We start from the raw sequence: 27,311 nt of genomic DNA, 5'->3' as shown, positions 1-27,311 counted from the left end.
TTGCTTATGCAAAAATCATTACGTATGCAAATGACAAAAATTCTGATGCCTATTGCTCCTAAAATTGACCTTGAAACCATCACATGGCTTATGAACATAATCGCATACCTCAAACAGTATGGGCTGTCAACTTAACGATTAGTTTTGTCTGCACAAAACTAATGATTTTTTCCTTCAAACCAATCCCAACAGTAATAGCTCCAATGCTAGATGGGGCTGTAATATTAGCCACTCGGATATGGGTATGGTATTTGACCCAATACTTGTTTTATGCTCACATAGACATCTAGAACAGCCTCTCTTTGATGGGCAGCTAAACAACACAACTGATGTCAAGGATAGTCAAATAATTAGGAAATATATTAGAACAGTAATCTATCATCCACTCCTCTATGTCACTGCAGTATTGGCATCAGCAGCTACCACAAAGAAGATAATCCTTGATGCAGAATTCTGGCTCCTTAACTGGGCCAACTGGAAAGCTTGTCTCCAACCATAGGATGAAACTACAACCTTAGATAATTCAGTGGGAAACCCCACTACACATTACTGAAATCCAGCAACTAGTAGCCACAGTTAAAATGGTCACAGACCAAATCTCAACACCATCTGTTTGGGATTCGTGTTACTGGTGAACATCCAGGCCAAACTTCAGCACACCCTAATGCTCTGCATGAACCATCAGAAACTTTGTCTGTCAGATTGCTTCCTCCAAAATCGAATGCTAAGTGAAGTGCAGCACTTCAATGCTAACTTGAATAACTTTTCCATTAATAAAACCTACAGGAAAAAGTCTTGGCAGTTTGCTTGCATTCCAGAAGTTAATAAGAACAAGGTCATGTTCCCCTCAAACTCTCCTATGTATTTTCAGTTGCCAAAAACAAAATTCAGTGATATATCAGACCTACCTGTTGCCATACTGTTGTGTATGGATAAGCATGCTGTAGTAGTGCTTTAGATACAAATACTGGATAGCACTTTGGCTTCAGCTAATGAGTAGCAACCATGACCCACACTAAAAAGACATTACTCCTCCTACCGATAAAACTTGTTTGGTGGGTGGGGCGTTAATCTCACCATACCAATGTGCTCTGTAAACCAGATATGATACTTTATATCATATTCATCTAGTCGATGTATAAAAGAATATTTTGGAAAATAGTGTTTTCGCGCGTACACTTTTTGCTTTCCACAAGACTGCTATTTTGTCATACTACAGCAAAATAATTGGCAGGTCTGTCTTAAAGACCACAGATAGGCACGTCACTTTTAAATTAAGCTGCATATACCACAGCAATGACTCATTACCTGATAGCGTTTAGTAGCATTATGATGTCACACAATGTTGACAGTTTGGCTGTTGTTAATTGTGGCATTTAATTTTTAGTGTTTTTAACTTTAGAATTCTAAGGCAACAATTCAATTTATTCAAAAGTTTCTTCAGCTATTAGCAATGTTGTTAATGAAAAGATCTTGAGTATGAAGCAGCACTTAAAAATCCTGATATCAAAGAAAACAAAGCAATTATAATAAGTTAAAGGCTTCACAATTAAGAAAGGAAAGATATGAAAAGAGCAAAAAAAACACAAATTACTGATAGAGCTCTACTGAAATTCTAATTGTCAATAAGAAAAAAAAAAAAATCGTAAAAAATTATAGTGGTAAAAAACAAAAATGATCAAATAGAGATTCCTGAAAATATTCGCAGTTCAGGAAATTTAATATGAAGTTTTTGGAAGTATTGAAACTCCTTTGGAAGAAAAGTTTCAATGTGCAATTTTAGCTGCATAGTTTATTTTATTTATCAGACCAAATTATGCCAGACAGTTGTAATGCTGAAGAATACAACTCTAACACCTGAGACCCTATTCTCTGGAGCCTTCAGGTTTACCTCTGCATAAATTACTATTAAAGGTAAACAATTGTTATGGTTTTAAGAAACTCAGATATCAAAAATGACTATGTGTAGTGGAAATAAGGAAGAAATGTTTGGTTTGTGAACACATCACAGGTGACAGAGCCGGATTGAAAGGATATATTCCACAGAAGGGGAATATAACTTCATTTTTCAATGAACACAGTTTCCTGGGCTTTTAGTATGACAATATGCAAAAGTAAAGGTCAAACATTATCTAAGGTTGGTGTTGCCTTAACATCATGTTTTTCACATGGACAATTGTACGTTGCATTAAGTAGAGTGAAGGCAGCTAAAAATCTTTGTATTAACAGAAAATGAATAAAAAAAAATATATAAAAAAATTGGACAAATATTGTTTATAATTTATTATCTAATAACAAAACCATCATATAAATGATGATTTTGTTATTAGATAAATTATAAACAATTTTTGTACATCTTTTGATTATTAGAAGTGGGTGTTGGGGGGTCCCCACTAAAAAAAAAAAAAAAAAAAAAAAATTAAGATATAAAAATGTATAATGTCATACATTTTTATACTAAAACATAAAAATGTATGACACAAGTCACATAAACCTGAGGAAGCGAAGCAACCTTCTGGCTTGTTGCAATAAATATTTTTTCTACTCTTTCTCAACTTGTCCAACTCCACTGAACATCTCTTGCAGAATTTGCCCAAAACAAGTTACAACTAATATGATGCTAACTGAAGTGCAGCACCTCCATATAGTTGATGTACGGGGGCCTTTAGGGTTTAGGAGTACATGGCAGTTACTTCAAGGGTTACTTGAGATTTCTTTTCTGTGACTAAAGTTATGTTGCGGCCTAAGCAATTCAGCTATTTTTAATAGAACAAGCTCTCAATTCTCAGAAGAAAATGTCTTGGCAGACAATCACAGGGGTCAGCAACCTTTTTTGAGTGAAGAGCCATTTTTGTTCTAATTAAAAAAAAAAAAAAATCCAAAAAGCCTCAGCTCAAGCTGGAGGAGGGGAGAGTTTTTTTAAGAAACGGAATAGTGGGGAGGTGTTTTATTAAAAAAATATTTTTTTTGAAATATTATTTAATACTGAAAAAACAAACATCCAATTAGGTACGAATTGACTTTTGTTGCTGAACTTCTTGAGCGAGTCTCAACATCAGACGAGTTTGCTGTAATTTTCATCTTTATGCATGCTGAGAGACACATTGTTCAGACGGTTTCTTGATTTTTAATATAGTTCATGTTCAGAAATATGTCGAACCAAACAGAGAGAAAAATGAGTCCAAACTCATTTTTCTTCAAGTCCAAATGCAAATATTTTCAAATTTATATACATGTCCGGTAACCTACTCCACGTATTGAAACAATTTGGTCTTGCTTTTTCAACTCATCTATTGCTGTCCATTTGTGTAGAATTGCAAGGGCAGCCTTTTGCCTCTCCAAATCCTCAATTTCAGTTTTGAGGCATTTTAGTCTTGCACTCCACATGTCCTTGATTTTAAATCCTCTAACTCCATTTCATATTGTGCTTCATGTGGGGGCACCTCTGTAGCCAGGTGGGAAGGAGCAGCAGTGCGTAGCACACGCTTCTTGATTAGACCGGGGTTCGAGCCCATCACCACCAAATATGGAGGATGCGGAAAGGTCAGGGAATGACCACCGCATATCCCGGAGCAATATGGCCTTTGTTGCTAATGCTCCTAAAAACCAAATAACTAACAAAATAACTAAGCTTCATGTGGGCTAAAAGTTAGAGCTGCAGGTTGTTAATCCCTGATCTAGAAGGATGTTAATTCTGCCTTGATGATCAAGGAGCCTGAGGGATTTCTTTTCAATTTTGGGATTTGTGCATCTTCTGGTTGCTTTGGCACAACGATGCCAAACCAGAAGACTTAAGTGCAGGGCATAAGGAAAAAAATCCCCTTTGTTAGATATTATTATTATAGAATAAAATCAATCTGTGGTTGACTTTTTTTTTCTTTCAAATTTTCAGTTCTGATAATGTTAGTCACCCAAATATCCAAACTGAAGTAAAACTTTTGTCAAATAAGATTGAATGAAAATTTTTTAACCCTTTAGCAGGCACAGTAGACCTTTTTCACCATTGTTTGGCATGTTAGTGGTAAATGCCCAGAAAAGGGTTAAGATTAAGCTGGTAATGCTGTAATAAATATGCCAATAAATTTAGCAAAAGCCATTGAATTGACAGAAAATGCAGGTTTTATGCCAAGAAAGAGTCTCACTCGATTTTAACAAAAGATATTACAACTGGATTTCTGAGTAATGTTTTGCTGGTATAACTTGTAACAATTACAGTGACATCTACAAGTATTATAAAATTGCTATATAATATGTAGACAGCAAATGGAAATTGTCATAAATACTGACAGCTGAAACATTAGGCATAGAAATAAATTATATAACCAGAATTTAATAACCTTTGATTTTGTGATTTAGTCAAACCTGTTTATAACAAGTGTGTGTGTGTGTGTGTGTAGGGTTATAAACTCTGTTCAGAATCTTGTCGAGCTTTCATCCTATGATCTGTGTTCTTCTTTTGCCAGATTTGAATCAGTTTTGTATCAACAGCTATCTGTAAAACTGAAGGTGCAGCACTGCTTATCATTTCATAAGTTGTTACAGCCACAACTAGATGTCTTTATTATTTGCATTAGCAATCTGTTAACTATATTTCAGTCTGCTAATGCTGAGTTGCAACTCTGCAAACATAAACTTTACAGTCATCCGTGTGCTGACTGACAGTGATGAAGTTTGGTCTAATCACAATTCTCTTTCCTTTGGGCTTAAAAAATAACATTCTTCTAGATCCACTGAAATGATGTTGTCTAAGGTAAAGAAAGCCAACACGAGAACCATGGAAACTTTTACCGGTCAAAAGTGTTTCCCACTACCATTTATCGGTAGAGGCAGAAGTAATTTTCCTATCGGGTTAAAACAGCGAGAAGGGAGAATAAACACTCTAAACACTGAGGCAGTCTGGAGGGTGTACCCGTAAGTAAATTTCAGCTGCGAAGTCATTACACTCATGAACTCCAATAATCTGCTTTTAATAATGAGAAAAAACTAATCAATACATCATTATCGACTTCTACTGCCATTACCGATAACACGCACCATCTGTTTACCGAGAATGTAGGGAGAAGCTGCGGTACCAGGAAACATGTTTGACCCCTAAAAGTTTCCTGTGGTTCTCGTGTTGGCCTACTTTACCTTCGCCATTATGTCTGTTCACTCCAACTGTGCAGTTTAACCCTTATTCTTCACTAATTATACTACTAGAAATTCTCACATTGCAACTATTGATATCTTCAAGGACTGAAGTGCCTCATTTTAATGCAGTCTGCATCCTTCTGTCACATCAATTGAAACATGTCACACTCCCAAATTTCTCAGCATTCCTCTAAGCTTTCAAGGGTGACAAAGTTATCCTTCTATACAAGTGGCTTGTACTTTTGATTTTTTGACTGTGATGCCACTTAGTTTCCACACCAGCAATATGTAGGGAACAACATAGCCTCAAGTTCAGTCCCCAATGAAAAATGACATTTGGAGATTCACAAAAGCTATAATGGCAGAAGTGACAAATTTTTTCTGTCAAAATGTACAATGTTTTAACAATGAAGTTTGATGGAGATATGCAGCTGTTTCATTCAGCTGGTTTGGACTTAGTCTGTAGTGCCTGAAACAGTCTGTGACTCACTTGGGCAACCATGTTACTTACATCGTGGCAGTACTATGGAGGTGGGCCCTTTCAGTATCAACCAACACTATGTCATACAGTAATGGTCAATGGATTGGTTTATGGGTAATAATGCTGAAGAGTTGGTGGACTGATGGGTCAGAACTCCTCTTAACACTCCTGGGTGGGACAAAATTGGAGTGCTAGATTATGTTGTGGCTGTAACAACTTCTTTCATACTAGATGAATTCTGGCCAGTATTTACTGGAAGTTGATAGAAAGTATGCTTAGGAGGGTTGAGGCTGCCAAAAGGTGACCCTACTATGGTTTCTTAATCTCTTCTGCAACTACTTGTGTGTATCCAAACAATTTTAGTAATACAATATAAGTATCACATAGGTCTGTATCACCATTTTGCCTATTGCACAGTTTTTTTTGTTTTTTTTTGTATAGATATAAAATAGCCTTTAACACACAGAGATCTTATACACCTTCAAACAAAACTCCAATATCCTTTTTTGATAACCATATATTTTTACCTGCTCACAATGAAGGAAAACACAATTTGGGATGGAGATGGCAGGCTTGGCCTTAAGCTCTGATGACATGCATTTTTTTTACATGGATATGGCAGATCAACATTTTTTGGAAGTTTCACCATCAGTGAAACCATCACTTTCAGCCTGCCACAGAAAGTGAGCAGCAAACAAAAACAATCCAAACAACTTTTCATTCATTTATGACAACAGTCCAGCTTGGCTCAATGCAATTCATAAAGATATAGTTATAAGATGGGGGAGGATACCTCTTTCTATTCAGTGGTTAAGAAGTGGGCAACAGAATTTAAATGAGAAGGGAGAGCCTTGAAGATGACCCATGCTCTAGAAGAACTGTAACATTCACCACTCTTTAAGTTGTTCAACAGTATGCATGATCAATGAGTGACAGTTCAATACATTGCCAGTGTCTTGGGCAGCTCATCTGAACCACATAAGAGGTTCTTGCTCAGAGGCAGACTGGCCCAAAGACTTACTGGGGGAAACCCCGGTGAGCCGGAAGCCGATGGAGGTGTGATATTCAATATTACGCTCTGACCCCGGATACACTCTATTGTTTCCCCTGATAAGAATTTTTGACTCAGTCCATCTCTGTTCTCGCTACAAAAAAGGTCAGCACTAATGGATCCCAGAGTTGTTGATAGCAGATCAAAACATACACAAGTTGTCAAGTCAAGTGAACATTTGCATTGTTTTCAAGCAACTACAGCATAAGCAACAGAACATAGTGATAGCTATGCCAAGGTTTGTGACCATGGATGAGACACAGGGTCATCACTTTCAGCCAGAAAACAAAGGAGTGATCCAAACACAGTGGGAATACAACTCTTTTCCCTCTTCAAAGAAAGTCAAGTCGATTCCTTCTACTGGCAAGGTGATGGCACTGGTTTTTTTGGTGTTGCTAGTGGATTACCTTCAGAAAGGCCAGACAGTTACAGGGGCGTATTACACAGACTTTATGGAGCATTTGCATGAAAAAAAATCAAAACTAAATGCCAAAAAAAACTAAGCAAAGGGGTCTTGTCCCACCAGGACAATTTTGCCTGATTACAAGTCAGTCATTGCATGATTGCAGCTTTGAAACCTTGGACCATCTCCCATATTCATCAAACCTAGCACCACTGGACTTTCACCTGTTTTTTTTTATTTGAAAAGATACCTGGCTGGCATCCATTTTTCCATAGAAAGTAATGTCATTTGCTGCAGTGGATGTATTCCTGGAAGCCTAGGAGAAAAGTTTCTTCACAGCTGGAATTGACACATTGCAGCATTGATGGCAAAAATGTATTGACTCTAGAAGGGACTATGTAAACGTAACATGTTTACCATAAACCCTTCATACTCAGGCCACAAACTTTTTTAACACCCCTCGTACAGTGAGTTCCATCAAAAAGTTTAGAAATCACAAATTTATGTAAAGAAAAAATAAGATTTTTTTTTTATAGTGAATAAACTCTTATTAACTAGGCTTATTTTAGTTCTTAAGAGTTAGGTTAGAATCAATGAAAATTTACTGGCAACCACACTGATTTTTAAAAGATTCCATTATGAAAATGGTTGAAGTACTATTATTTTAAATCAGATAATTGAAAAAGTTAAGGTGCTATATTAACATTAGTCTGTATAGTACATTTTTCTTAAATAAAAAAATGTAATGAGCATTTAAAAACTGGAGTAATGACAGACCTCTGGAACCTACTTATGAAACTTTTCAGTGAGTGCTCAATTAAAGTTTTATATATTTTTATCTTTTATAATTGTTATAAAAGGTTGTTCTGAGGTCCAGAAAATTTTGAAATCCAGCAAAGGTTGCCAAATTTGAGAGTTTGTACTGTATAAGGGAAGCTTTTTTTTTGGAACAAACCTTCATTAAAGTGAAAAATAAGTGTATATAATGAAACATCAGAATTTAAATAAAAACATTTTTTATAGAAACAAGGATCTCTGCACAGTGGTTTATACATAAAGTAGTAATCTTAACAATCCTGATCCAGTGTGTTTAGGGTGACAGATTTAAGATGAAAATGGAATGCATTGCTTTTGATCTAGGCAAATTATTCTTTACAAGATATTTATATTTCATAATTTACATGGAATCAAAATCTGTTTTATATTTCATTTAAAATTCAGGTTAATTAATTTCTCTTTCTGCCTTTGCATTTACTCATATCAGATAACTGAACAATAAATCTCAAAGAAAACTGTCTTACTAAAATATAAATCTAGTCACCCTAGTACTTCATAATTGTATACTGCTTGAAGTACCCTTAAAAAGTTGCATATACTGTTCCAAAAATTATAATGCATTGTTAAAGCTAAAAGTCAGCTTGTATGCTTATAAGAAACTACATATATATTGAAATATGCCTGCAAAAAAGCAGGCATCACTGAAGACCTATACATTAATTTATTATGAAATTCAGATGCATCAAAATTATGATCTAACAATTTCAGCTCCTTACATAATTTGAATTTTTAGAATGCAGATCAGTTTGTTACAACTATACATATCAATGGTCCAGGAAAGTTAGATATCATTTTAAAAAAAATCCAACTTTGTTTACCCATTTCAAAAACTAATGAGACAGTCATGCCTCAGTAATGTTTAAATATACATATGAATTATGATCTTATAATACTATTTTTACATTTTAAAACTGTATAAAATACATACACCAGTATTAAGATCTGCTCAAATATTCTGAATTATATACAGTGGCAGTCAAGACATTTTACATGAAAAAACTAGTGGTGCAGCATCTAGGTGTAATTAGTGCAGATGCAGTCTGTTACCAGAATTTTTTTTTTATTGTAAGTACATGACTGTAGAAAAACGTTTCTAAGAAAAACAAGTACATATATAGACAGTTCATGAAGCTCATGTGATGAATATATGAATAGAAAAAATTTACAAATCTGGATGAGAGAGGGGGAAAAAAAAAAAAAAAAAAAAAAAAAAAAAAAGTAATCTCTCTCAACGCACACATACACACACACAAACGGTTATTTTACATCTTTAGCTGCATAAAATACATAAATTTGGAAAAATTCATAGCTGTACATAATTTGATTTAGAAACTAGTCAAGTGGTACATTCACAACTCATATTGCAACTGATATTAAAATCAAAACTGTTAGTATGCTTTAACACAAAGCTTGTTCATATATGCATGCACTTCAGGAACCAATCTGGAAAAAATTCACATATTTACTGTTTGGCAATAAATATATTGTAAACAGAGTCCAAAGTTTTTTGCAGTTTCATAGTGACTCACATTCAAGGAATGCATTTGAAATATCTCACTAGTGGAAATCCAGAAGGGAGAAAGGAGACTGAAGTAATTTCATATACAGGAAGTAAAACTGTTTCAGAAGCAAAGTAACTTGAGAAGGCATTGACTATTCTCACTAAAAACCTTTCAACAAGCTCAATCCAGGAGGTATTTTAGTTTGAGCATTGCTTGATTTATGAAATTCTGTGTCCACATAGTGGAACAGTAATTAGCATGAGATGATGATACTGTACAGCAGAAGTCATAATCTGCAGTGCTTTATCATCTTGGCACTTTTATAAAATTTTTACACAGATATATTAAGTTAGGTTTAGTTGGTCCTTGTATTCCGTAAATAAACGCTGCATACGTAGATTGGAACCAATAATGGGAAGAATTTCTCTTAAAAGATCTCGCTTATTCATGCCCTAAAAAAAAAAAAAAAACCTCAGTTAAGAAGTATACTAATCAATTGTAAATCTTAGCAAAACTAGACATTCTAAATTTAAATGTACAACTGATTCTAGGATAACTCTGCCCTCAGCATTAATATGTAAAATAATAAAATGAAATAGTAAAATACAGGTGCAACATTGGAAAACTAGAGACCTAATTTTTGCCAGTTTTTTGGCGATAAATTTAAATAAGTACATGTCAAAATCATAGCAGAAATAAATGAAAAATGCACTGGAATCTAGGTTGGCTACTTCCAAATTTTTTCTATATGATATATGATTCAATTATTATTTGTTAACTGTATTAAATATTTATATTAATCTTCTTTACTGTTTTATCAAAAGCTGGGCCACTAGTCACTGGTCCTTGAGCTTGTCACAGACATTCTCTCAGATATGCCAGACAAGCTGTACTTGCTACCTGGGAGTCTAAAACGCTGATGGAACTGATATTTGGGTGACACTCAAGTCAAGTGGACCCAATTTAGGCGAAGTCCGGATGGTCTGTGACAGCCAAATCCTCTGCTTGCACCTTCACGATGGTGGGACTGTTAGTAATCCTGGGTATAACCTCCATGCACAAGTACATGGTGGGTGACCACCCAGGTGTGAACCAACGTAAGCAGGGGTCGAGGTGTGGCACCCACACCACATGGAGGAACACCGCCCCTCTATGTTACCAGGCAGTACTAGGTGGTAGATGACTCTCATCAACCGGTGAAATACCACCACTTTGCTTATTGGAGGCTTGAAGTGGTGGAACCCATGTTTAGTCTCTAGAGCTAAGTTCTGGTCAACCCTTCCCTATCTCTTCCATCATGCAGTATGATTGATGCCTTTTGAGGTTATGATGAATGTCGTGGCGAGATCCAATATTCCTTACATTTCAAGGGTACAGCTCTAAAACGGTGTTCGCAGGCTGGCCGCTAGTTAGTACACCGGACCGAACCTATTGGTAACTCTCTAGGAGGCTTCCGGATCAGCTAGTGTATAATCTTGCTACCTCTACTCTGCCAGATAGTGACTGGAGGGAGTTCGAGTAGTGTGTATGCGGGGAGCATTGTCGAGGCCACGTTATGTCAAGGATCTGGGTATATTCTTACCATATGTACGCCATATCCAAAAATTTCATTATTTCATACAGCATGTCCCACCCACTTTTTCTTACTATTGAATACACCATGAACTGTCAAACTAACAGAGCAAGCTTATCTGCGAAAAGATCTAAACCTCCCAAGAACTTCCTAATTCATTTCACAAATATACGTGGTCTCAATTCTAATCTCAACGATGTCCATTTCCACTTGCAGTCTTTGGAATCTCCTCTCTTTGATCTTCTCTGGCTTAAAATCTCTCTTCCTCACTGTGTCAAATTCATCTGTTGTCTCTATCGTTCTCCCAACTCCACTAATCACTTGGAGCTCTTTGAATTCCTCTCTTTGCAACTTGACTTTCTCCAGTCCAACTTTCCTAACAGTGAGTTAATTTTCCTTGTTGATTTTATTGTTCACAACTCTAGTTTGCTTCCGTTTTCTAGTCACACCGAACCAGCAGGTCGAGATGCTGAGGCTTTTGCAATTACTAATGACCTAGCACAGATTGTTCATTTACCTACAAGAATACCGGACAATTCTAATCATACAGCCAATACGCTTGATCTTTTTCTCACAAACAACCCTTCTAAGTACACGGTCGAAGTGAGAGGTCCTTTAGGCACTTCAGATCACAACTTGGTGATTGTCTCTTCTCCAATGGAGCCATTATCTCATGGTTATTCCCAACCTCATATTGTTTGGCATTACAAGAATGCAAAATGGGATGACATGCAAGATTTATTTTCTTCTTTTCCTTGGTCAGATTACTGTTTCAAAACTTCTCATGTCAACGTTTGCTCAGATCGTGTCAGTGAAATTATTCTTGCAGGAATGGAATCCTTTATCCCACACTCCACTTTAAAATCTCGTCCTTTATCTAAACCTTAGTTTTCCAATAAATGTGCTAAGGCTGTCCAAGAGAAGAATGTTGCATATCGTAATTGGCTTGTTTCTAATTCTTCAGTTTTATTTTCTGCCTACACCAAAGCTTGCAACAATTGTAAAGCAGTTATTAATCAGTCCAAACTAGAGTTTGAACAGGCTAAGAGTAGAAAACTTGCTTCTTGCCCTAATGGTAGCCAAACATTCTGGTCTCTTGCCAAAGCTATTGGCCGCAACTTTTGCCCATCTCTGCTCCCACCTCTGTCCAAACCAGATGGTTCTGTTGTCACTTCAGCCAAGGATAAAGCTGACCTGCTAGCTTTCCATTTTTCTTCCAGCTCAGGCATTAATGATCTTCGTAAAACACCTCCCACCATTCCCAACACGCTCCATTCAATGCCCCCTGTGGTCTTCCGTCAAAAGGATATCAGAAGGATTTTGATGAATATTGATGCTAAGAAAGCTCCAGGTCCTGATGGTATTTCTCCCCTTGTTCTCACAACCTGTGTTCCTAAACTTACTCCTGTTCTTTGCCGCCTTTTTTCACTTTCTTATTCGAAAGGTGTTTTTCCTTCTGCTTGGAAATTTGCTCACATCCAGCCAGTTCCTAAAAAGGGTGACAAATCCTTCCTGTCTAATTATCGTCCCATTGTAATTACTTGATGCCTTTTGAGGTTATGATGAATGTCGTGGCGAGATCCAATATTCCTTACATTTCAAGGGTACAGCTCTAAAACGGTGTTCGCAGGCTGGCCGCAACAATTCTACTCTTTCTAAAGTAATGGAGAAATCAATTAACCGCCAACTCTTAAACTATCTAGAAACCTAACGTCTGATCAACGATCGCCAGTATGGATCCACTGGTGATATTCTGGCTTATGTTACCCATTTATGGACTAATTCAATGGAAAGGTTCAGTGAAACACAAGTAGTTGCTGTTGACATCTCAAAGGCTTTTAAAGGTCTTCTAAACAAGCTTCCATCTTATGGTTTGCCAACTGTTTTTAGTAATTGGTTATCCAGTTTTCTTTCTGATCGCTCACTTAGGGTGATGGTAGATCTCTGTCTTCTAATTTCTCCACTAATGCCGGTGTCCCCCAAGGTTCAGTTCTTTCCCCCACTCTTTTCCTCTTGTATATCAATGACCTTTTTCCATTGACTGGAAATCCTATCCATAGTTTTGCCGATGATAGCACATTGCATTCCACTTTCCATTTTGAGAAACCTTGTCCTGCTCAATCAGCTTCAACTTCTCAAAAATCTGCTACCAATTCCTTAAATGCTGATCTTCAGGTAATTCTCCAGTGGGGCAAGGACAACTTAGTTGATTTCAACCCTTCTAAAACTCAGTCTTGTCTTATATCTCGCAAAAAGGATTCTTCTGCTCCTATGCTTATCTTTAGTGACACTCCGATTTCTAGGCAAAATGATATATCTCTTTTGGGGATTACCCTGACTTCTAATCTCTCTTGGCACAAGCACATTACAAATATTGCTTCCTCTGCAGCTAAGAAACTTGGTTTTCTCTTTTGCTTTTGCCGTTACTTTTCTTCCAAACAGTGGTCACTCTGTATAAATCGCAAATCCGCCCTGCCATGGAATATTGTTCCCACATCTGGGGTGGTGCCCCCAAAACCTCTCTCAGGCTTCTTGATTCCATTTAGAAGGGGGCAGTTAGGTTAATTAATGACTCATCTCTAACAGAGTCTCTGCACTCGCTGTCTCAGAGACACTGTTTCTGCTGTATGCCTCTTCTACAGATACTTTCATGGGCACTGTTCTTCTGAATTAGCTTCTATAATTCCTGCTCTCTCTTTGAAAACAGTCCGAAATTGTGCTGCCACCAGCCAACATCCATTTGCTGTCCACCTTCTAACTCACAGAACCAACTTTTCATCTTCCTCGTTTATTCATTCAACTGCCGTTTTCTGGAACAACCTTCCTTCATACATATTTCCTGAAAATTACAATCTACAGAAGTTCAAGTCCAATGTCAACAAATATCTTCTTTCGTCTTCTCAACAGGCTAAGAGAAAGCACGGTACTAAGTACTATAGGTTCTAATACCTCTCGTGTTTGGGGTTCACATAAAAAAAAAAAAAAAGTCAAAATCCAGAAACAGCAAATTCTCCACACCAAACTGGATATTTTAACAAATGTCCCAAGGGGATACTTCACATTCAGGAATAACAATAAAGGTTTTTGAATTGCTATTCTTGTTGGTTTTCTTTTTTTTTTTTATTTATTTCTTTTTTGGCAATCAAAATGGAACACCAACCATTTTAAACAACGCTGGGGGGGGGATTGCACACAAGAAAGATGTGTTTGTGGAAGCCTGGTCACAATTTCTTAGCATGTAAGACAAGCTGGTTTGTTTCAGAGCTCCTAAAAAATATGTATATGTGGTACCATCTGCTGACTCACTGGGAGGTAGGAAATAAAATTCTCCATAGCTGTGTTTTGGACACCTTAAACACAATATACACTTTTCTGTTTTACTTAACAATAATCGAAATATTAAATAGTTAAAAGAGCACAATTAAAAAAGTACAAGTTTATTATTATTTGCCCAGGTAATCTGTGTGTTTTTAACTTGAAACTCAACTCAATTTTAATGGATGTTAGTATACAGGTTCAGTTAACTAGCACAAATTAAATACTACAATGTTAGTTTGGTATGCATAAAATTTATTGGTCATATGTCACTGTCCAGTTATGCATACCAAATCGCCGGTAAAAAATGTCAGCTATCAAACCGGCAAACTTAGCAGTTGGTAAATGTTTTATACTTGCAGCGCACAGTTAAGTTTATAAATATGAGCCAAAATATTGTCTTTTCCTGTCAAGTAAAAATTTTAAAGACCAATTACAATGGTTATATACAGCACATCATGGATGTCACATAGGTTGTCATATAATGCCGTGACATCATTTACAGCAAACTTTATCACGTGTTTAGTCATCATTGGGAAAACTTTTGCTGCCATGAAATTATAAGTTCATATTTAATAAACTCCTCATCACATCTCACCTCAGTCCTTACTTCGCTCTTCATATCTATGTTTCCCTTAAAGTTTGTTTATGAACTATATCGATGGTTCGACCGTTGATAATCCTGCTCAGATAGCTGACAAACTGAATGAGTATTTTGCATCTATATTCACACATGAGCAATTCTGCAGGGAAATGGAGGACAGAAGTTTATTAAACTAACAGGGAGCTAAATGGTTTTGTAATAACTGAGAGCAAAGTGGAAGAGAAATTGTCGAAACTGAACATAAAAAAGCACCTGGGGTGGATGAGATCTATTCAGTTTTATTAAATAGGCATCAAAGGAAGTAAGCAAATCCTTAACCATAATTATGAAAGCTTCCTTGGACTCAGGGAAGGTCCACATGGGCCGGAGATGCACAAATGTGTCCCCAATTCACAAAAGGGGATCAAAGGGTGATGAGTAATTACAGACCTGTTAGTTTAAAGAAGCACTGCAGGATCATCTAGACAAGACTGCAGTTATAGTTTAGACACAGCACAGATTTGTTAAGGGTAAGTCTTGTCTGACAAATTTGATTGGATACTATGATGTGGTCACAAAGGAACTGGAGGTAAAAATAATTTTGACATCATATAGAGGCACCTCCGTAGCCGAGTGGTCAGGAGCGGGAGTGCAGTAGCACACGCTCTTTGAGTAGATCGGGGTTCAAGTCCCTGACTGCTAAATACGGTAGATCTACCAACCCGCACTGGACCAGCATGGCAGATTATGGTCCATTTCCATTAGCATGAATTGTTGAGGAGGCTTCCATCCTGCAGTGGGTTGATAATGGCTGCAGTTTATCTTTTTTTACTTGGATTTTAGGAAAGCTTTTGATACTGTTGCACATGGAAGACCACTGTACAAATTAGAGCAGTATGACATTAAGGGCAAGTTGCTGCAGTGGATAAAAAGATGGTTAAGTGGGAGAAGACATAGTGGTATTCAATGGACACTGCTCTTCATTGACTAATGTTATTAGTGGAGTCCCCAGGATTCGGTGTTGAGCCCAGTGTTGTTTTCTGTATTTATCAATGATACTGATGAAGGTATATGAGGGTTAATGTCTAAGTTTGCAGACGACACAAAGGTTGGCAGGGTTGTTAATGACAGTAATGATAATATACTACTGCAACAGGATCTAGAAAAGTCGAGCAGATGGGCTAAGAGGTGGCAACTGAAGTTTAACATTGACAAATGTAAAGTACTGCATATGAGTAGCAGTAACCCCACAGTAAAGTACCAACTGTGTGGTACGTTACTGTGGGGTTACTGCTAACGTACCAACTGTGTGGTACAACTCAGGGTAGTAGAGAATGAAAAGGACTTGGGGATAATTGTGCAGTTAAATGTGAAACTGCACAATTATCCCCAAATGGCACTGTTTCAAGGCTTGTTGGCCTTTCATGGGTGAGTGGGCAGGCACAGCAGTGCATAGCACACGCTTCTTAATTAGATGGGGGTTCGAGCCCGAGACCACCAAATACGGAGGATGCAGAAAGGTCAGGGAATGACCACCCCATGTCCTCCGAGCAATATGGCCTTAGTTGCTAATGCTCCTAAAAACCAAATAACAACAACAACAGGGCTGTCATGTTTGCAATACCAGGGTGCCTGCCTGCTCACCCATGAAAGGCCAACAAGCCTTGAAACAGTGTTGTCTGGGTGATGGTGCCCACTGAGAATAAGTTACAATAGTCTTCTCTATTAGTGAAGCGTTACTTATTCAAGGTTGTGCAATATACGATAACTTGTGATGGATGAGCACAATGAGATACAGTTGAAATGATGCCCTTTACACTACTATCGTAGTTTTTCCTTTAGAGTTGTCTATGGTGTTTTTACACTGTTATTATATAATAAACAATATAATGCTTATTTTAATGTACAGGCAACCCCAGTATAACACGGTAATTCTACAATATAGTTTTGTTCTAACACAGAGAATTTCGGAAAATCTTGCATAGCAGGGTATTTTTGAGTTTTTGTGCAGGGGAAACCCTGCTATTATGTTGGATGTAATTTTTCAACATTTTCATTCTTTTTGAATCCCTGCTGTTGACTTGCTAGTAAAAAAAAAAAAAAAACATATATATATATATATTTTGAGAAATCCCTGTATTTTATTTTTTTGTTGGGAAATCGCCATGTTAAGTTTTGTGCTATTGAACTTGTAGAAAAATCTAGATTTAAAAGTTTTATTACTATTGGATAGCAACACCAGGCCATCCAAAAGATGTAAGTCATCCAAACGTTGAAGTTTTGTTCCTACCATCACAGTTGTACAACTTCTTTCATTCAGCCATTAGATCAAAGCATCCACCTTTAAAACTCATTCCATCAGAAAATCATTACAATGGATTTTGGAAAAAATTGATTCCAAATCTATTGAAGTAATGGAGGCATGGAAACATTTCTCAATTGTGGACTGTATCAGAATCATAGCTTTATCGCTGAAAGAAGTAAAACCGTCAATGTTAAATGAGTGTGGAAAAATGTATGGCCACAGTTAGTTCGTTCAGGAAATATGGTTGAACCGGCAGAAAAGGAAATTGATGCGATAGTAGAGCTCGCTATGTCAATAGGAGGGGAAGGTTCTGATATGACTACTGAAGCCCTCGTGGGTAGCACAGTTGATAGAATCACCCTCCCCCCACACTGGATGTAAAAGACCCAAGTTCAAATCCCGTCGATGACGGGAGGAATTTTTATGGGTCTTTTTCACAACGTGGCTGAGTTAGGCCGGGGTAGCATGGTTTTTTTCCTCCCGGAAACTAGGATTTTTTTGTCCAGCAAAAGAGAAAATCGATCTCAGGACACGCAATTTATAGACAATATACACAGAGTTACATGGCCTTAGTCACCGATGCTCCTAAAAAAATATAAAAAGATATGATTACTGAAGATGTTCAAGAATTACTGGTAGAAAAAGAGGTTGGTGAGGTAGATTTGATGGAAATGGCATTGGAGGTAAAACTAAACCAATTCAGGGGATGATAGTGCAGATGAAAATTCTAAACTTCCAAATTTTACACTAAAAAGCATACGGGAAGGCATAAAATCAGCCGAGCAATTAGAATCTTATTTTTTGAATGCAGATTCTTGAATGAAAGGAGCCCAAAGTCCAAAAGGGAGCTTCAAAAAATGCTTAGTTCCATACAATGCAATTCAAAAAGATTTATCAAGCAAAAGCAAACAAACCCAGATTACTGATTTTTTTTAAAGAGAGCAGAAGATACACAAAATCTAGAATGGTGTATTTTTTTTGTTAGCTTTTGGAACATAACCCCCCCCCCCCTTTTACACCTTTTCTTTTTCTTAGTCCTGTAAAACACGGTTCTGCACAACACAACATTTTATAGGAACCTAACTACTGTGTTATATGAGGATTACTTATATTAATATACAACTTGTATACATAACTGTATGATTAGCAATGGTGGCAAAAACAAAACTTAGCAATCTACCACATATGAGAAATTCATTGAATTTTTCCACAGCAAGATTTTTATTTTTCTTATATTGACTAAATTAAAACATTTCTTCTCATGAATATCTATCATAAAAAGAAACTAAAAGATTATTAATATTTTAAATGAGAATTATGAAAATTCTGCACAGTTAAGATTATCTGACTGAAATTGAAATGGACATATTTTGGCTCCCTGAACTTCATTTAACCAGATTTTAATGTGCTCTCCAAGTAAAACAAAATACAATGTCTCAACATTCATAGAAATATAATATCTAAATTTTTAACAAAACTCCAGATATTATACTTATTTACAATAGAACATCGGTTATCCGGAATAATTTGAAAGGCTGATTTCTCTCTCTCTCTCTCTCTCTCTTTTTTTTTTTTTAATTAATGGTAGTATTTGAGACAAATATTTATTATGCTACGAGAGTATTTGTCTGTTTTTTTTCCGTCGGATATCTGGTGAAATGTTGGATTAGGACCAATGGGTTTTTCAGAAACCATGAGTGATAGAGTTAAGTCATTCGCTTCTGTGAACCCGATTTCCCATGACATTTTGTTCTCTTCATTTCATATTATGTTTAGTTTAGCTCCAGATTCGGTAGGAATAATATCGGCCTGAAACTGTGCGATTTATTCTTTTTCTCAGTTCTTTTATGGTAAAATGTCACCGAAAAGAAACAGCACTGAAATGGGCAAAAAACGAAGAATATGCAATATAATCAAATTGATATTATTAAGGTACTTGAGAGATTTTGTAGCAAAAAAGTCCAAACAAACGAAACAAAACAAACATTATTTTAAAAAATATATAAAATAAAATTTTTTCCAACAAAATTTGCAGTAAAATACCTATTCGAATATATGTACATATGTAAATGTGAAAATTTTTATGTATAAGTTATTATTTTTAAAATTAAATAATTTTTTTTTTTTTTCACTCTATTTAAAGTCTTTTTCTTTTACCTTACGTTTCATTATCTGGACAATTTTGCTATCTGGAGAGGTCTGACATTAATTATTTTGGATAACTGACGCTCTACTGTACTTATTGCCCATTCTCTGAAAAATATTAATAAATATAAAATGGAGAAATAAATTACCAGAATGTAAGGATTCCAAGAAGAATTTTTTGATGTCTGGACAAGTGGACCTAATAGTTCTTCACATATATCTCTCAACCGAGCTTCTAAACCTGAAAATACACCATATTTGTACATCAACTGAAGTTATAACTTAAAATGCAATACATGTGGTTTAAAAACAGTCTTTGTTACTTTACATTTTTGTTAACAGATGCAGAGGATGATTAAGTATTGTTTATTTCCATAATGAGTTAACACATGTAAAACGGCACTAAAAGTGATCTGTTGCAATGCACAACTGCATTCAAAATGCATAGGAGCAGTCATTCTTAGGTGGTCAACCAACTTTTGCCATTGATACAAAGGCACAGAAATTAATAACTAGTCAGTATTGGTACGTTAATTGAACGCTTCGCTTTTGTTTATAGACTTGGCACACAGTTTTATTTGTGTTTTGCTTGTGTTGATGTACAAAAATAAACTTTTTATAAAATTTTGTTCTGATTTACAGCTCAGCACAAAAGTAAGTGTTTGCTTTTAGCAATGGATTATAAACTTTTAATTTTCAATCATTTATGCATGAATTTTCAGAATGCCTGGGGGGGGTGGGGTGTTACAATGTTGATTTTTTTCAACATTTTCAAAATTATGAGTTCTCGCACATTTAGGTGGCAGCAAACATGCTAATGATTATAAGTAGTTTTCTATAAATTCTGAATCTATTTTACTATACTGAATTTTATTTCATGCATTTTTGTATATAATTAAGACAGCACTAGAAAGTGATCTGTTGCAATACACAACTAGAGGCTGCAATTTTCTGAAATTCATATTTTTGTATTATACTAATATTAAACTAGGCCTGTATGAAATAATCTCAGCACATTATGCCTAAATAAATGTCAGTCCATATGCAGGCACACAGGATCTGCACACAGGTTTTGTCTGTTTTCCAACTACATTGACCATTTGACAGCAATCTAGCACTGTCACCAGATAGGGTGCTTGTTTGTAGGTACACATTCAAGGTACACAGTAGCAGCATGCTGATTTGAATGTTGCACATTCAAATCAGCATGCTGCTACTGTGTGGATGCCATAACAATGAGGCTGCTAAAACTCACAGAAATGTATGGCTGTTCTAGATGTCACATTTTCAAGAACAGTAACAACTTGCCACCAATTTAAAATTCTGCTCATAACAGTTGCCATTCAAGCATCATATGACAAATGTATTTGTGGAAACTTTTTTTTTTTTTTTTTTTTTTTAAGAACTGCATTTTTGCTGTTATAACTGATTTATGGGCTAAAAAAGTGTGCTTGTTTGAGGGTTCTGTGACTGTCCTAATGATAAAGGAGCTGTATTCTAATAATGCATAAAATACTGATTGGAGAAATGGGGAAGAGGACGTACCTAATCAAAATTCCACATGCTTAAGTTATATATTCATTTACATTGTAAATAAGAGAAAAAAAAGGTATTTTTCTTACATACACAACAATGCTCAAGGGTAGCAGAAACATTCTAGGCCAGGCTAAGGAAGTCTACTCTACCCTTGAGCACTGAGACTATAATGTTTACTCATGATAGTTGAAACCCTTCTTGTGAAAAAAAAAAAAGGAAAAGATAGTACTCAATTTCTAAATCTCGGCAATATTTTCTAGGCAACACATATATAGATTAAAAAAAAAATCTGATGGATGGAGGTGATATTCTGAATTTAAGTTTGGTTAACTATGATTCTGAGGCTTCTATGATAAATGTAGCTAATTCTAACAATGAGAGAATGTGCACAGTATTGAGCTGGAAGGAAGGAAATACTCAAAGGCTATTTTATCAGTTTAAACATAAAATAACCATAACAATAAACATAACTTAAAATGTATCATTTACAGCTTAAATGGTAAGACAGTAGTATCTCGATCTCCACAATAAGACAGCATATATCAAAAAAATGTGTCTTGGAAAATAGTTAAAGAGTGTTGAAATTCTTATATTTTCTGCATATTGATTTAAGTTCATAATGTCCATTAATATTTTGGAAAGGGAAGATAATTTACTTTCTTTGCCCCTCATAGTATTAATCGTAATCTGTTTGGAAGTACCTTATATTTAAGCCTGGAGCAGTCCTTTTTTTAATAGAAGATATAACAATCACTTAACTTAATTAACAATAACTGAAAAATGTGCATACGTTCAACATGAATATCTTGATGCTACACTCTGCTGCTTTTAGAATACATAGATTTGCTAAGTTTTTTTTCTATCTAAACTCTAATTATAACTTGAATTCAATCTAAAAAATAAGTATATTACAATTTAAAATCCTATCAATAACTATCAATTACAAGCCTTATCAAACAAATTCTAAAATGGCATAACAGCAATTTGCAAATGTGAAATAAAACCTTAAAATTAAAAGAATGGGTAACATTTGTAAGTCATATGTGAATGCACCAAACACTCTTCACATATATACAAATGGCCACTGCTTTTTGATTCAGGTTATCATTTGGGAAATGCAAGGTCCTTTTTGTAAATAGAAGATACAACAATCACTTAACTTAATTAACAATAACCTAAAAATGTCCATACCTTCCAACATGAATATCTTGATGCTACACTGCTGATTTTAGAATACATAGATTTGCTAAGTTTTTCCTATCTACACTTGGTGGGGTTGAATTAAAAACAATGGAGGAGGAAAGGGATCTGGGAGTTACAATGTGAGCATATACGAAGTTTTCTGAATAGGGTGAATGGGGAGCCAGGAAAGCCCATGGTGTCCTATTGATGATTTATCGAGCATTATCCTGAATGGGTCCAAAGATGGGCAGCAGGAATGGCGCGATCGGCAGAAAGACAACTGTACAAGGAAAGACTCTGATTTATGTGGGTTACAGAGCTTGGCAACTATGCATCTTAGAGGTGACCTGATTGAGGTTTATAAGGCTCTGAGAGGGATTAGTAAAATGAATGAAAGGGGAATTCTCACTGTTCTAAAGAGTTCCAGAACTAGGAGTCATAAATTCAAATTACAGGGGACGAGTTTAGATTAGATTGTAGGAAGCGTTCTTTTAGCCAGCAAGTCGTTCATAGCTGGAACAGGTTGCATTTACAGTAGTGAGGCTGACAGTTTGAATAAATTCAAAGGTCAACTGGATAGTTACCTGTGTGAGGAGTTTGCAGTGCATCAAAAGCCTGTGGCTTTTTTTTTTATGAAAAGCCCAAACACGAGAGGTATCAGAACCTATAGTACTTAGTACCATGCTTGGGTTGGAGGTTGAGAAGACGAAAGAAGATATATGTTGACATCTTGAACTTCTGTAGACTGTAATTTTCAGGAAATACGTATGAAGGAAGGTTGTTCCAGAAAACGGCAGTTTAAATGAATAAACGAGGTAGATGAAAAGTTGGTTCTGTGAGTTTGAAGTTGGTTGGTTAGGATGTTTATAGCGCATCAATATCTAAGGCTCTTGTGTGCCAAGTCTAAAAGGTATAAAATATAAATAAGAAATATGTAAAAATATACAATGAAATAACATATGGCATAAACACAGTTATAATGTATTAAATATTGAAGAAATCTAAATAAAACTATATAGATTAATTAGTTGTAAAAACTTGAGTACATCTGTCACGTCGTCGTCCGATAAAATCTGCCTGAGTGTATAAGGCTCAGACAAATGGGTAAAACATAAACGGCATTCATTATTAAAAGATGTACATTCTACTAAAATATGCTACAATATCTACACACAGGATTATCATCAGCCCTCAGCAAATACGAATGTGTCAGGTGAGAATTTCCTACATAGCCGAACAAGAACTACTTCCCGGCGAACCCTGCGCCGACTAGAATGTGTAATGCATTATTACAGGCTTAATTTCATTTAGCTTGTTGGTAGGGCACCCATTCCAAGATTCTTGCCGACGTGCGCATAATTTTTTGTGGATTAGTTGCTTGCAGTCTGTATAGGGGACAGACAAGCAGATACTACTTTGTGACGTTGATGATTTGGCTGCTGCATCTACCAAATCATTGCCTCTAATACCAACATGGCTAGAGATCCAGCAAAAGCAAATATCCAAGTTTAACTTTAAGAGGGAGTGTAATATTTGCTGCACTCGACACAATACTGGGTGAGTGCTTCTCACATTGGATAAGGCCTGTAATATGCTTAGGGAATCAGTATAACATGCACCTTTGGTACTGGTGGGATTTTATATGATCCAAGGCTAGTTCTATTGCATGCAGCTCTGCAGCGTATATGCTGCATTCATGCGGAATATGATTGCAGATTGTTTTGGTTGGGAAAACACAAACAGATCCAGCAAACTCTTCAGACTTCGAGCCATTGTATATACCGGCAAGAAATCTGGGATTCGGCACGGTGTGCTACAAAAGAGTTGCCGATATATATACATGGCAATGTATCAACTTTCAGCCAGCTCCTAAGACTGAAATCACAAGTACGAAATTGCATATTCCAAGGAGGAACTGATTGCCTGGCTGAAGTGGATATATTATCCAATGTAAAGTTAATATCATGAACCAGCTCTTGAACCCTGATACCAAAGAGGCGACTGACAGTTTTACACGTATTATATAGATTTTCCCACCGTGGCATATAAATAGATGTCCAAGTAGGATGGTCAGGCAGGGATTTTATTTTTATGGCATATTGTACCTATTGTAATGACAATTGCTGACGTCGAAGCATCAATGGTGGTTCATTGGCTGCAACGTATAGACTTTGGACAGGCGAAGTACAAAATACCCCTGTGGCAATCCGAATGGCTCTATGGCGTATTGGATCAAGCCATCAGAGTGCAGAAGTTCTAGCTGAAGAATAGGCTTGGGAACCATAATCAAGTTTAGAGCGGATAAGTGCTCAATACAGATGTAATAATGTGCTTCTGTCTGCTCCCCAAAAGTTGGAGGAGATAGCACTGAGCATGTTCAAACATTTTGTACATTTTGCTCTGAGCTGACGGATATGGTGGAGGAACGTTAGCTTTTGATCAAAGATGAGTCCCAAAAATTTTGTTTCTGCTACCACAGGAATTGGATTCTGTCCAAATTTGAGTTCTGGGTCAGGAGGTAGATTCTGTTTGCGGCAGAAATGCACACAAATGGTCTTTTGAGCAGAAAATCTAAACCCATTGGCTAACGTCCAGGAAATATGATGGTTGATTGCTTGTTGCAATTGTTGTTCAATTACTCTCATGCTGCAGAGTAATTGAACAAAAAATACTAAAATCATCTACATACAAAGCACTATTTACTGAAGGAGGAAGCTGTTTTGTAATGGAATTAATTTTGACTGCAAACAGCGTAACACTGAGGACAGAGCCTTGGGGGACTCCTTCCTCTTGACAAAATAAGCTGGACACACTGGATCTAACACGAACATGGAAGAGTAGTTTTTATAAAAAATTCTAAACAAAAATAGGAAGGTGGCCTCTAAGACCAAATAAATAGAGATCTTTTAAAACACCATACCTCCAGGTTGTGAAATAAGCTTTTTCTATGTCAAAGAAAACTGATACCAAGTGCTCAGGCTTTACAAACGCATTGCGAATCGCTGTTTCCAAATCGAATTAAATGGTCCAAAGTGAACCAATTTCTTTGGAAGCCACACTGAATCTTGTTCAAATGGTCATTTGCCTCAAGGTAATATAAGGCAGACATTCACCATTTTTTCCAAAACTTTACATAAGCAACTGGTCAGAGCAATAGGACGATAGTTGTTAGGAATTTTGGGGTCCTTTCCTGGCTTTAGGAATGCGAGAATAATTGCCCTATGCCAAGAATTAAGAAACTGATCCTCCAAATAAATTCGGTTGTAAAGATATAGCAACAGCTCTAGAGAGTGAGATGGAAGGCGTTTGATCATCTCATATTGAATATCATCTGGTCCCTCAGCGCTGACCTTTGAGGTAGCAAGCACAATGGTTAATTCCACTTGACTGAAAGGCAGGTTATAAGGCTGGACTTTGCTTGAAGAAAAGTTGAGTTTTTGCTTCTCCATTTTCTTCTTTAAAACTAGGAACTCTGCAGTATATGAAGTCCCAGCAGATATGCTGGAGAATACTTCTCCTAGGGCGTTGGCAATATCAGTTGGCTCTGCCCCATTGTGTTCTAACATTGATGAGGGAAGTGATGTATATTTGCCCTTCATTTTCCTAATTTTGTTCCAGACGACTTTAGCACTGGCCATCTGGTTAATTGAGGATGTAAACTCGACCCAGCATTCCCTTTGGCTCTGTCTGCATATAAATCGTGCTTTGGCAGGGGAAAGTTTAAAGGCTATAAGATGTTTGGTGGTGGGATAACGTCAAAATTTTCCCCATTCCCGATTTTGTGACTTCCTTGCTTCTTTACAGTCTTGATTCCACCATGGTTTTGGATAACGTGGAAATCAGGATAATGTTTTTGGAATTGCAATTGCCGCTGCATGGATAATACATTCTGTGATGTACTTCACCGCTTCATCGATTGATTCCTGTTGAATTTGCACAGGATCAAATTCTGTAACCTGCGAGAAAATACTCCAGTCCGCTTGATCATACTTCCACCATGGGATTCTGAATGGATGGCAGTGTTGTCCTTCCACTATGGTAGATATTACGGGGAAGTGATTGCTTCCATAAGGATTCTGGTGCACCTCCCACAAAAGCATAGGCAGTAGGGAAGGTGAGCAGATGGAGAGATCGATGGCAGAGAAAGTACGGGCAGGCCATATGGAAATAGGTGTTGATTCCCATATTTAGTAACAAAAGGCTGCTATTGTCGAGCACACGTTCAATAATACGGCCTCGTTCACTAGTTTCAGCACTACCCCACAGGGTACTATGTCCATTAAAGTCTCCAAGAAGTAATAAAGGAGAGGGCAATTGGAATAATAAGATCGTCGAGATCTGCCTCAGAGATGTGTGTCCCTGAGGCAAGTACATAGAACATATTGTGAGAAAGAACCCCACTGCTAAGCGGATGGCTACTGCTTCTAAGTTAGTGTTTAATTGAACTTGTGAGAAAGGGGTATGGTTGCTTACGAGGATTGCGACTCCTCCATGGGCTGGGCTACCTCCATTTCTGTCTTTACAGATAGCAGTAAAATTTCGAAAGATGGGGTCATCACTTGCCTTTAGGTACATTTCTTGCAGACAAAAGCAAACAGGTTCATATTTGCGCATTAGCATTTTGACATCCTCCATATTTTGCAGGAATTCACGACAATTCCATTGCAATAATTTAACCATTATTACTTGGAGTTAGTGGAACCAATGGCTAGCTTCCAAAGTGATGCTGGTTTTGATTGGACCGCTTTGGAAAATTGAGGGTGCCCTGTATCCATTTCTTCTTCGGGGTGAAGATTCAGAATAGATTCTTCCACACGTTCCTCTTCTCCATTTCCCCCTGTACCTCACTAATAACAGGCTGGGATTTAGTTGAAGGTTTTTCTTTAGGTGCTACTTCCTTGGATGGTATAGAGATGGGAGTAGCGACTGCTTTATTTTGCTGTGCTTGTGTCAACAAGTATCGGGCTTGTGGTGTAAAAGAATCACTTGGCGAGACTGAAATATCAGTTTGCATTGAAATAGAAACCTTCCTCAGAACTGCTTGTGTATAAGATTTTCCACTATTTACTGATGTTATCTGTTTCCTTGCTTCCGCATAGGCGCCTCTGTAACCAGGTGGGCAGGAGCAGCAGTGCGTAGTACATGCTTCTTGATTAGACCGGGGTTCGAGCCCATGAGCCACCAAATACAGAAAGGTCAGGGAATGACCACTGCATATCTCCGGAGCAATATGGCCTTAGCTGCTAATGCTCCTAAAAATCAAATAAC

The 27,311-nt window shown here is 36.7% G+C and overlaps 1 protein-coding gene across 1 annotated transcript in view; it reads right to left on the bottom strand.

Moving 5' to 3' along the window:
• Nucleotides 1-9,450: 9,450 nt before the first annotated feature.
• LOC150088720 (protein HIRA-like) overlaps nt 9,451-27,311 on the bottom strand; it is a 375,669-nt gene continuing 357,808 nt past the window's right edge. Inside the window, exons 26-27 of the mRNA XM_090369626.1 lie at nt 19,475-19,566; nt 9,451-9,856 (exon numbers count right to left, since the gene is read on the bottom strand). Coding sequence (XP_090225752.1) covers nt 9,749-9,856; nt 19,475-19,566 — 200 coding nt within the window. The 3' untranslated portion in view covers nt 9,451-9,748. The remainder of the gene's footprint in view (nt 9,857-19,474; nt 19,567-27,311) is intronic.

The sequence above is a fragment of the Mastigoproctus giganteus genome, chromosome 3 (genome assembly GCF_048544385.1).
Source record: "Mastigoproctus giganteus isolate SK-2022 chromosome 3, ASM4854438v1, whole genome shotgun sequence".
Lineage (NCBI taxonomy): Eukaryota > Metazoa > Arthropoda > Arachnida > Uropygi > Thelyphonidae > Mastigoproctus > Mastigoproctus giganteus.
The sequence above is the reverse complement of the archived record's forward strand: the minus strand, read 5'-3'. Positions and strand labels throughout refer to the sequence as shown.